At 44.2% G+C, this 12817-nt stretch overlaps 2 protein-coding genes across 3 annotated transcripts in view; one reads left to right on the forward strand and one right to left on the reverse strand.

The window, feature by feature from the left end:
* Nucleotides 1-12817, reverse strand: part of LOC139160210 (cholinesterase-like) — a 116195-nt gene that overhangs the window by 52407 nt on the left and 50971 nt on the right. The window lies entirely within an intron of this gene.
* Nucleotides 568-6624, forward strand: LOC139159376 (cholinesterase-like). The gene is made up of 3 exons (XM_070736694.1): nucleotides 568-2057; nucleotides 4874-5028; nucleotides 6551-6624. Exons 1-3 carry the CDS (start codon nucleotides 568-570, stop codon nucleotides 6622-6624), a joined length of 1719 nt encoding a protein of 572 aa, XP_070592795.1.

Raw genomic sequence — 12817 nt, forward strand, 5'->3', positions numbered from 1 at the left:
GCTCTGATAATAAATCGAATCTTATACGAGAGAACTGGACTGGAATCTGATTTATTTCTCAGATGCTATTTGGGGCGTTGGCAACGAGCCCATCAAGAGATATTACACTTTGTCATCCCAAGGATAACTGAGGATATAGTACTCTATTTGTTGTGGCTAGATAAGTAGGGCCCCACTATCTGGTGGGGCTTGCAGACATATGAGGCTCAGCCTAGGACCCATACCATATGCACAGGAGGAAAGATGTTCATTTCCAGTGCAGGCCACTAAAGGGGAGAAGAGTAACACGTCAGTGAACACAATCACAGAGTTGGGTTACCCTTGGAATATGAAGACCTGTGAGAGGTCTTCAATGAACAGGAGTGTAACAACCTACCTCCTCATAGGCCCACCGACTGTGGGATAGAGATTTAGGCTATTTAATTTTTGTACTTATTTTACTGTTGTATGCCACCCTGGGTCTGTCAGGAGAGGGGTGGCCTATAAATTTGATAAATAAAGAAGTAAACAAACAAATAAATATTGGTTGTACTTTTTCCAGGTCCACCAACTCATCCTACTGATGCAATGCCTTGTCTGCTATGCCCGTCTCTTTTGTGCTGCCTCCTCTTCCTCTTACCATTAGCCTGTGGTTCTGGTTCCAATGGGGACACAGTGGTCATAACCAGCAGTGGCCCTATTAAGGGCAAGCAATTGCTCTCTGGCCTTGGATCTGTGACAGCCTTTCTAGGCGTTCCTTATGCTGAGCCTCCCCTGGGGAAGTTGCGTTTCCAGAAACCTCGCCCACATCAGCCATGGAGTCAAACATTGGAAGCCACCAGCTTTGGCGATTCCTGTCCTCAATTTATTTCCCGGGATGCCCCTGAAGCAGAGATATGGTCTCCTAAAACACCACTGTCAGAAGATTGCCTTTCCCTTAACATCTGGGTGCCACATCCACAACCTTCTTCACCAGTGCCAGTTTTGGTCTGGATACATGGAGGGAGTTTTGCATTCGGCTCAACTTCTATGGACATCTTCAATGGGACACATTTGGCTGCCACTGAGAATGTCATTGTGGTCACCATGAATTATCGCTTGGGAGCCCTGGGCTTTCTGTACTTGCCACCAGCTGCTCCAGGGAACTTAGGCTTATGGGACCAACAGCTGGCCCTGAGGTGGATAAAAGAGAATGCAGCTGTCTTTGGGGGAGATTTTTCTTGGGTGACCATTTTTGGAAACAGTGCTGGAGCAGCTTCTGTGAATTTCCACCTTCTCGCACCAAAAAGCCAGGATCTTTTTGCCCAAGCGGTGATCCAGAGTGGAACAGCCAATGCCTTCTGGGCTTGGAAGACTCCTGAGGAAGCCAGACAAAAATCACTAGAATTTGCTCATCTGCTAGGTTGCTCCAAGGACAACAAGATCAGCATAGTGCGTTGTTTGCAAACAAAAAATGTTTCTGAACTTATGCAGCATGAAATAGCTATGACCTTCAAAGGTGTCCTTGCAGATTTTCCCTTCAAACCAACTGTAGATGGGGAGTTTTTGCTTGGTGATCCAGAAAAGCTCATGGAGGAGGGGCAAATTCCGGTCAAACCAGTCCTCATGGGTATAACCTCTGATGAAGCAGCCACATTCATTCCCTATATTTTCCCTAACATCACTGACAATCTCATCAATCAGGAGCAGCTTCTGAAAGGGATAGGGCTGTTGGTGCCAAATGCAACTGAAGATTTTATTCGGACTATTGCATTGAGATACAGTGAAGGACAACATGGCCCAGCACAATACCGCTCCGCTCTGTCCCACTTCTATACAGATCGGATCTATGCATGCCCATCAAGGGAAGCTGCAGGAAATATCAGGAAAACTGGGAGTCCTGTATATGCCTATTTATTCGCACATCGCCCTTCATGGTCAATATGGCCTGAATGGATTGGGGCATCTCATGGTGCTGAGGTTCCTTTTGTTTTTGGAACTCTTGAATCAGTGATGCCCATCAATCAAACATACACAGAGGCTGAAGCCAGACTGAACCATAAGATGATGTACTACTGGGCAGAGTTTGCCAGAACTGGGTAAGTGGTTCACTTTATTTTTATGTCCCTTTGTGTTTCCTTGGGTTGTAGTTTCTCAAGTCAAAACCAGAAAATCCCTGTTAAAAACATGGTACGAAATCAAAAAGAAACATTATACAGTGATCCCTCGATTAGCACGGTCTCGATTAGCGCGAAACGCTGCAACGCGGTTTTTCAAAAAATATTAATTAAAAAATAAGTCCGCGCTAGTTCTCTCTCTCTTTCTCTCCCTGTTGCCGGCGTGGTATATGAGAGAGAAAGAGAGAGGCAGAGGTCGGGCGCATTACCGGGAGGTGGAGGCGGCGTGGGGACGCTGGGTGCCAGGGACACCGAGGAGGGGGTGGACGTGGCCTCTCAGCTGCAGAGCCGAACAAGGGCGGAGGCAACGGCGGAGTCCGGCGCTGGGGCCATGCGGGGCTGCTCATCCAGGGGGGCATGGACTGGCAAGTCGCCCTCCTTTCTCTTTCTTTCTCTCTCTTATACCACACCGGTAACAGGGAGAGAAAGAGAGAGAGCGGAGGGCACCTTGCCGGTCCACGCCCCCCTAGATGAGCGGCTCCGCATGGCCCCAGCGCCGCCCAGGCAAAGGGGAAACCCCAAGATCGCTTGCCGCTTGCCGTATTGCAGCGAAGGAGGCGAAGCAAGGCTCCAAGCTGCAATACGGCAAGCGGCAAGCGATCTTGGGGTTTCCCCTTTGCCTGGGCGGCGGGAAGACCAAGGGAAGGTTCCTTCAGCCGCCCAACACCTGATCCGCTCCGCAGCGCGGCAGCAGCGAGGAGCCGAAGATGGGGTTTCCCCTTTGCCTTTACCCCATCTTCGGCTCCTCGCTGCTTCCGCGCTGCGGAGCAGATCAGCTGTTGGGCGGCTGAAGGAACCTTCCCTTGGTCTTCCCCACCGCCCACACGCAAACTCCACCATCTGCGCATGTGCGGCCATGAAAAAAATGGCGCGCATGCGTAGATGGTGTTTTTTACTTCCGCACCACTATAACGCGGAAATCGATTAGCGCGGGAGGTCTTGGAACGTAACCCCCGCGCTAATCGAGAGATCACTGTAATAAAATTCCCAGGTGGCTATCCACCATGGAAGCCATTATATACCCAAATCTGATAGACCCAACCAAGACCATAAACTATACGGACATTTTACATCCAAATGGAGATCTAAAAACTAGACAAGAATTGGAATCGCAAAACTATAAGATAGATGTGTGGACATACACACAAATAAAATCTAGATACAAGAAAGACAGAGAAACATTGAAATCTCTACCAAAACTCTAGACAAGATTTTAATAGGATATAAGAATAAACAGATAGCAAAAATTTATCAGCTACTACTCGAACAGGATAGAAAAGATACAGTTAAAAACTCTATGACAGCTTGGGGAAAAAACATACAACGTGAAATACATATAGCAGAATGGGAAAGAACCTGGAATACAATATCGAAAATTACACTATCAGCAGCATACAAAGAAAACTACTACAGTGATCCCTCGATTTTCGCGGTCTCGATTTTCGTGAAACACTATACCACGGTTTTTCAAAAAATAATAATTTAAAAATACTCCACGGTTTTTTTTTTTTCTATTCCACGGTTTTTCCCACCCGATGATGTCATATGTCATCACCAAGAATCACTTCTCTGTCTCTTTCTCTTTCTTTCCTGTCATTCTCTCTCTTTCTCTATCTCTCCCCCTCTTGCTCTCTCTCTTTTTCTCACTTTCCCTCTCTTGTTTTCTTTCTCTCACTCTTTCGGGCGAGCGGCAGGCGGGCGAGCAGCGAGCGGCGGGCGGGCGGGCGGGGCGAGCAGCGAGCGGCGGGCGGGCGAGCGGCGAGTGAACGGGCGAGCGGCGGGCGGGCGAGCAGCGGGCGGGGCGAGCGGCGAACGGGCGAGCGGCGAACGGCGAGTGAACGGGTGAGCGGCGAGTGAACGGGCGAGCGGTGGCGGGCGAGCGGCAAGGGTGCGCATGCACAGATGGTGTTTTTACTTCCGCACCACTATACCGCGGAAAATCGATTATCGCGGGAGGTCTTGGAACGTAACCCCCGCGATAATCGAGGGATCACTGTACAAGCTTTTCTATAGATGGTATATCCCACCAGCAAGGCTAGCGAACATTTACCCGATATTACAAGATACTCCAACAGAAAATTTAATAATAGACAAAATATACACATGTGTAGAAATGGATGAAATTACAAACTCAATTAAGGGAAATAAAATCAATGAATCAAAACGAATATGGTACAAATGGCATGAATGGATTCAAAAGAAAATACAAAAATAATACAATACAAAGTATCAGTACAAACTGAAACAAATAACAGATACCTTGGAAATGTCTTTTTCTTTTATTCAGAAAATGTATTATATTAATGAAATAAATAAATAAATGTATACTATCAAATGTAAGATGTAAAAGAATCAAAGATAAACACAACGGGTAATGAAGATGGACTAAGATCTGTAAAACCGATCAAATCATGTGATAAATGTTTTTGAAAACAATAAAGAAATTTTAAAAAATAAAAATAAAAAAGAGCTACATCAGAATGACAGAGTTGGATGGGACTTTGGAGTTCTGCTAGTCCAACCTCCTTTTCAAGCAGGAGACCCTATTTCATTCTGAAGAAGGGGCTGTCCAATCTCTTCTTAAACCCCCCCCCCCCCCCAATAAAGAAGCAGACATAGCTTCTAAAGGCAAGCTGTTCCACTGATCAATTGTTCTCACTGTCAGGAAATTTCTCCTTATTTCTAGGTTGGTTCTCTCCTTGATTAGTTTCCATCAATGTCCTTTTCTTTCTCCACAGGAATCCCACTGGGTCAGCAGCCACCAAGGATGAGTGGCCACTCTATAATGCCACAGAGCATAATTTCTTCCTTCTTAATACTGAGCCATTCCAGGAAAGGGTGATAGAGCACTGTGGGTTTTTAAAGACCCTTTTTTCAAAGGCTGAAGAGACACGTAAGTTCAGCTATTAGTTCTGCCTTTGAAGGGAGTAGTGGTTGATGAAAAAGATATTTTTAAAAATCATATATATACTCATCTCACTCATAGAGCAATCTCTAAAAATTGATTTTATTGCTTTTCCTGAAACAGGGTAGATGGACAAAAATGTCACACATCTGGCTGGCCATGTGACAAACAATAATCAAGCTGAACTGTTACTAGGTTAATTATTTTAACTCTTGGGAAAGGACCCAAGAACCTTTGCCCTAGTTTGTTGCTTGGTATTCTCAATTTAATATATTTGGTGGATAAGAAAACATTATCCTCCACTCGGAAGGCTAAAACCATTATATTTGGGATCTTTGGCCAGCCACACTTTATACCATTCTACTATACATTTTCTACTGTGGGAAAATGGAAGAGGGGGCTTGTATGATGTTCTTCTTTTGCCTGGACCTCGCTTGATTTCAGTCTTTCCCTGGAAGTGAAGTATGCCGTATTTTTGCCGGTGTCGCATCACATGTCTAAAATATTTTAACTTTCACTTTTTTTACATCATATTGTGACAAAATATCTTATGGAAAGCTTTCCTGGATCCTTTCAAGAACTACATCATCTTGAGGGCACTGCTGTCCAATGGCTACACTATCCATATATCCAGCCATCAGATTAGCTACTCTTTGTTGTTATTAGTTGGGAAGTTGTTTCTGACCCATCGTGACCCCATTGACAACATTCCTCCAGGCCTTTATGTCCTCTACCATCCCTTGGGAGTCCATTTTAGTAGCTGCTTATTTAGTTTGTGATCAAAGGAAAAAGAGGACGTGGCTGTTTTTCTACCAGATAATATTAAATTTTATTTATAATTTTATTCATTATTTTAATTGTTCATTTTTAAAATAATTCACTGTATTATTATTATTATTATTATTATTATTATTATTATTATTATTATTACTACTATTATTATTATTATTATTATTATTATTATTATTATTATTTAGATTTGTATGCCGCCCCTCTCCGTAAACTCGGGGCGGCTCACAACAATAACAAAGACAATGTAAGAACAAATGTAATAATTTAAAAAACACTAAAAACCCCATGATTAAAAGCAAACATACACACCATGTATAAACTGTATAGGCCCGGGGGAGATGTCTCAGTTCCCCCATGCCTGACGGCAGAGATGGGTCTTAAGAACTTTACGAAAGGCAAGGAGGGTGGGGGCAGTTCTGATCTCCGGGGGGAGCTGGTTCCAGAGGGTCGGGGCCGCCACAGAGAAGGCTCTTCTCCTGGGCCCCGCCAAACAACATTGTTTAGTCGACGGGACCCGTAGAAGGCCAACTCTGTGGGACCTAACCGGTCGCTGGGATTCGTGCAGCAGAAGGCGGTCCCAGAGATGTATTGGTATTGATATTTATATCTTCATACACATTTTATGTGCTGTTTTTGTGAATGTTATGCATTAATGATGAATTATGTTATGCCGCACTAAGCAAACAAGTAACTGACAAATACTGTATATTCTCGACAGAACTTCCTCCAGGATATCACCGATGGGGCACAAATGTTGTGGATAGGACTGTCTGCGAATTCCAGAACCCTTGAATGGTTGCAGAAGAACAATTCTCCTATAATGATAAAAAGTGAGTATTCTCATAGATTTTATGATTATTTGAGGTGGGAAATATAAAACTGTTTTCTTCTTCCAATGTTTTGGGCCTGCTCCAGTGACAGTAGTTCTTGACTTATGACCACAATTGATCTCAAAATTTTTGTTGTTAAATGAGACATTTGTTAAGTGAGTTTTGCCCCATTTTATAATCTTTCTTGCCATAGTTGTTAAGTGGGTCATTGCTGTTGACTGGATCTGCGTCCTCAAACATTTCAGGCACCGAGGACCGGTTCTGTGGAGAAAAGTTTTTAAATGAAAGGGGAGGGGCGTAGTTTCACATTCTGTCTGTATCCCACAGATGGGGCTTTGCTTATTTGCATGGCCCGGTTTCTGGCATGTCATGGCCTGGTGCCACTCCAAGAACCTGAGATTGGGGATCCTTGGATTAAATAGTAACCTGATTGTTCAGTGAATCTGGCTTCCTTTGCTTGTCAGAAGGTCGTAAAAGGTGCTCACGTGACATAGCAACAGTTATAAGTATGAACTTATCAACTGCAATCATTCACTTAACAACTGTGGAAATATGGCAGAAAGAGTTACAAACTCTGCCAGACCCATTCTCGAATACAGCTCATCTGTCTGGAACCCATATCACATCTCAGAGATCAACACTCTCGAAAACGTCCAAAGATATTTCACCAGAAGAGCCCTTCACTCCTCCACTCGAAACAGAATACCCTACGAAAATAGACTATCTATCCTGGGTCTTGAAAGCTTAGAACTACGACGCCTAAAACATGATTTAAGTATTGCCCACAAGATCATATGCTGCAACGTCCTTCCGGTCAGCGATTACTTCAGCTTCAACCGCAACAACACAAGAGCACGCAACAGATTCAAACTTAATATTGACCGCTCCAAACTTGACTGTAAAAAATATGACTTTAACAATCGAGTTGTCGAAGCGTGGAACTAATTACCGGACTCAATAGTGTCAACTCCCAACCCCCAACACTTCTCCCTTAGACTCTCCACGATTGACCTCTCCAGGTTCCTAAGAGGCCAGTAAGGGGCACTGATGTGCCTATCATCCCCTGTCCAATTGTCTTTCCTTATCTCATATATCATATTATTCTCTCCTTATCTATCTATATATACTGTATATATATCATATATATTCTCTCCTTATCTCTTATATCATATATATTCTCTCCCTCCCATCTACTTCTCTTCTTTTTACTTTCTATCGTTAATCGTTATATATATTACTTAATGTCTATTCTCTTCCATATATATTGTATATTGGGCAAAGAATAAATAAATAAATAAATAAATAAATAAATAAATAAATACGAATAAAATAATTCCTCCCCACTTGATAATCTTCCTTGCTTGCTCTCTTATCCTACAGGTGGCCAATCAAAGCTCAAGGAAACATAGAAACATAGAAACATAGAAGTCTGACGGCAGAAAAAGACCTCATGGTCCATCTAGTCTGCCCTTATACTATTTTCTGTATTTTATCTTAGGATGGATATATGTTTATCCCAGGCATGTTTAAATTCAGTTACTGTGGATTTATCTACCACGTCTGCTGGAGGAAACAGCTGTTGGATGTTGAAGGGCCCAAAATTCATCTCAAAGTCTTGCAGTGCTGTGGCTAAGTGGGTCTGTGAGACAGAAGCTCTGGTGATACAAACCATTCAAGACAAAAACAAGGAAGCACCCTACATTCATTACACTGGGGAGGAATCCATGTGGGCTTTGACTTACAACAGTTCATTTAGTGATCGTTCAAAGTTACAACAGCACTGAAAAAAGTGACGTATGGCCATTTCTCACACTTATGCCCATTGCAGCATCCCCTTGGGTCATTTGGTTTATGTTCAAGTGCTTGACAGCTGACTCACATTTATGATGGTCGCAATGTCCCAGGACCATGTGATCACCTTTTGTGACTTTCTGACAAGCAAACTCAATGGGGAAACTAGATTCACATAGCAACAATGTTATTAATTTAACAACTGCAGTGATTCACCTAATAAATGTGATGAGGAAAGTCGTAATATGAAATAAAAGTCACTTTAAAGATTTCTCACTTAGCAACATAACTTTTGGGCTAAGTTGTGATCATAAATTGTGAGCTACCTGTATTGCATAATGTGCAGTTCATAGTGATGAAGTATTACATTGTGCCATGAAAAATTACAGGAAACTCTGAAAAGTTTCTGAAGTTAGAAATGGAAAATTGAATGTCATTTTGGAGGCTCATTTGATTAGGGCCATGGAGCATGGATACATCTGTTTTTCTGGATGTTTTAAAAATGTTTACTAGTAAGTTTCTTTTATGTTCACATGTATCTTAAGATGTATGGACTTCAACTCCCAGAATTCCCCAGCTTGGTTCATCCAATCCCATATATTTTAAAGTTGCACTAAGAGCTATCGGGGAGAGGCAGATATAGCGGAGGCCATGGGGTAGGCCGTTCTTGGGAAACAAGAGCTCACTGCTTGAAAGCGATCCCTTCTTCCAGCCTCATGAGCTCAACCCGGGGTACTGGTGATAGGCGAAATCCAGACCCTGGGCTCAGGTTGTTGTTGCTCAGTGCCAGGTCAGTTGTGAACAAAGCTCTCCTCATCCAGGATTTAGTCCTGGATGAGAAGGCCAACCTGGCATGTGTGACTGAGCCATGGCTGGGCCCAGAGGGAGGAGTTCCTTTCTCTGAAATGTGCCCAGCCAGGTTTCAGGTGTGGCACCAGCCATAACCCCATGGAAATGGGGGAGGAGAGGCTATCATATATAGAGCGCTGGTGAGTCCACATTTGGAATACTGTGTTCAGTTCTGGAGACCTCACCTACAAAAAGATATTGACAAAATTGAACGGGTCCAAAGAAGGGCTACAAGAATGGTGGAAGGTCTTAAGCATAAAACGTATCAGGAAAGACTTAATGAACTCAATCTGTATAGTCTGGAGGACAGAAGGAAAAGGGGGGGCATGATCAAAACATTTAAATATGTTAAAGGGTTAAATAAGGTTCAGGAGGGAAGTGTTTTTAATAGGAAAGTGAACACAAGAACAAGGGGACACAATCTGAAGTTATTTGGGGGGAAGATCAAAAGCAACGTGAGAAAATATTATTTTACTGAAAGAGTAGTAGATCCTTGGAACAAACTTCCAGCAGACGTGGTTGGTAAATCCACAGTAACTGAATTTAAACATGCCTGGGATAAATATATATCCAATGTAAGATAAAATACAGGAAATAGTATAAGGGCAGACTAGATGGACCATGAGGTCTTTTTCTGCTGTTAGTCTTCTATGTTTCTATAACCAAGACCATCAGCCTACGCAGGCTCTCTGCTCCTGAGATAGTGGGTTGTGAGTTGCTCTTTGTGAAGTTGGACCTAGGGGGTTCAGGGTTCAGATGGGCTTGTTGGGACTACAGGTTGTGCAAAATGCAGCCACATGAGCAGTCACACAGCTGGTTTTGCCAATTCAACAGCTCAGTTCTTTTCTTTCTTTCTAATCTTAATCATGTACACATCCAGATTCCCAGTTCATATTGAGGGACAATATAATATCTTATTGCTAGCAATGTTCTTAAAAGTAAAGATTTGTTGGAAAAACTTCATGGTTGAAAAATCAATCGGACCATGCTGCTGCTACTGGGCCAACCCAACAAAGATCCACGTGGCCTGGCCACTGTGCCAAGCCCAACCCTTCATAACGCAGAAGAGGGTGGTGGCAGCAGGCAGGATGCTCCAGGGGGTGCTGGCTGGGGGCGGGAGGGGGCCACCAGCCTCAGAAGCTTCCACTATGCAAAGGTTGCCAGGCTGCCCTCTCTCCCCATCCCCACAGTCTTCGGGAGACACTGGCCAGGGGTACCGGAGGTTTCTAACCACCATACGAAGGTTGCCCTCTCTCCAACATCCCTGCAGCCTTCGGGAGATGATGCCTGGAGTAGGGAAGCTTCTAACTACTGTGCAAAGGTCGCCCTCTCCTCACCCAACCTCCACAGCCTTCAGGAAATGAAGGCCAGGGATGGAAATCTTCTAACCACCCTGTGAAGATTGCCCTCTTGCCCCATCCACACAGCATTCAGGAGATACTGGTCCAGCGAGTAGGGAGGGTAGGTTAGTGCAAATGCTTACCTGTGTGCAGCCAGGAGGAGGAAGTTCTTATTAGGGGTAGTTGAAAAGTCCAGAGACAAAGGCTTAAGTAAAGACGGTTCCTTTATTCAGCTCTTAAAAGGGAAGTGACAATCAGCGGGAACACGTCTAGCTTAACCTGGAGAGAAGCCGCTCTTTTATACATTTGCGGCTCCCGCCAAAAGAGAGCAGCCCGCGTCTGAGTCAATCAGGCGCGACTTCCTGTTTCCAGCTCAGACAGCGTTTCTCATGGAACCAACTATTTACATAGGATTCAACACCCTCCCTCCTTAGTCAGAATACATCAATCAAGTAAGCCACGTGATGAAATCCTCCAATCTGCTCGGTCTCCGATCTGCGCAGTTCATTTGAGTCCTCGCTTCCCACGGTGGAGGTCGGTTCGCCTGTACTTCCCCAGTGCGGCTGGGGCCTAGTTTGGGCTCCGGCCCGCTGAGTCGATCGGGCAGGCACAACACCGACCTCTGAGGACGAAGATGACTCGGCGTCGCTGGAGGACCCTTCCTGGCTCGATAAGTCCATTTGAATGTCCATTAAGGCGGGTTGCGCGTTACAGTCTATTAGAGTGGGAGAGTCTGTTTTAGCGGTTTGCTCAGGGGAGGTTTCAATGCACTTTCGTACATGGTCAATGTGCCGCTTCCACATTCGACCATCTTCCAATTTTACAATATATGTTTTAGGAGCAGTTTGTTGCACAATTGTTCCCTTCATCCAATTCAAACCCCCATCAAAATTATTTGCAAAAACACTTTGACCCAAGTACAATTGTCTTTCAGGATTTACATACATAGGATTATGAGTACAATACCTTGGGTGTAATCTATCCAGTGGGGATCTAAGTTTCCTTCCCATTAGTATTTCAGCAGGGCTTATGTGTGTGTGGGAATTTGGTGTAATATGTTGTGTTAACAAAAATTGGTCCAGATGCTGTTGTACATCTCCAGGGCCTGACCTGCGCAATGCTTCTTTTGCAACCCGAACGTATCGTTCTGCCAACCCGTTAGCCCATGGCGAGTAAGGCGAGATGAGAGCATGTCTGACCCCCAAGTTATCTAAAAATAATTCAAATTGCCTGGCTGTCAATTGGGGTCCATTGTCTGACACTAAGATGTCAGGACAGCCATGGGTGGCAAACAAATGGCGCAGAACCTTAATTGTGGCACTAGTGGTTATATTATTCATTGCAATGATTTCCACCCACTTGGAAAATGCATCTACCACTATTAAGAAATATTGTGACCCCACTGGCCCTGCGAAATCAATATGGACCCTGGACCAAGGCCCTGCAGGTTGTTCCCACTCTGCTGGAGTTGTTTTGGGGGGGTTTGGCCGAGACTCTTGGCATGGATCACACTTGGCTACCCACTTTTCAATATCAGTATCCAGACCTGGCCACCATAAGTGCCCCCTAGCTAGACCCTTCATCCTGACAATACCAGGGTGGCCCACATGTAACATTGTGAGTACTTTGGTCTTTAGACTTTCAGGAATGATTACTCTATCACCCCACAACAGGCAACCTTTAACATATGACAATTCCAATCTTTTGGTTTTAAAATCACTTAAGTTAGTTTCTACAGAGTCATTCTGCCACCCCTTAAGTACACAGTTTACCACCTTTTTCAAAATTGGGTCTTGCTGTGTGTGCGCAGCCACCTCCCTTGCTGTTGTTAGTGGGTTATCTTCGAGTTCTATCATTAAAACATCAGCAGATGGGGCAGGGTCCTCTACTAACTCTGCCATTGGGCACCTACTAAGACCATCTGCGTGGTTGATGGTTTTACCCCCTTTGTGAATGAGCTCGTACTGGTATCCTGAGATAAACAAGGCCCACCTAATTAATCTTGGAGACATAAATGGGGGAGTTGGTTTGTTGGGGGCTAAGAGGCCTAGTAAAGGTTTGTGGTCGGTAACCAATTCAAAACTCCTGCCAAAGAGATAATTATGAAACTTCTTCACCCCAGCCACTAACGCTAGAGCCTCCTTATCTAGCTGGCTGTAATTTCTCTCAGTATTG

Source organism: Erythrolamprus reginae, chromosome 2, assembly GCF_031021105.1.
Source record: "Erythrolamprus reginae isolate rEryReg1 chromosome 2, rEryReg1.hap1, whole genome shotgun sequence".
Taxonomy (NCBI): domain Eukaryota; kingdom Metazoa; phylum Chordata; class Lepidosauria; order Squamata; family Dipsadidae; genus Erythrolamprus; species Erythrolamprus reginae.

Bases quoted from the DNA above. Each gene is read 5' to 3' on its own strand.
- LOC139159376 (XM_070736694.1), top strand. From the start codon at position 568: ATGCCTTGTCTGCTATGCCCGTCTCTTTTGTGCTGCCTCCTCTTCCTC. The intron at 2,058-4,873 runs GTAAGTGGTTCA...CTTTCTCCACAG, and splicing joins GCAGAGTTTGCCAGAACTGG to GAATCCCACTGGGTCAGCAG. The intron at 5,029-6,550 runs GTAAGTTCAGCT...TATTCTCGACAG, and splicing joins TTCAAAGGCTGAAGAGACAC to AACTTCCTCCAGGATATCAC.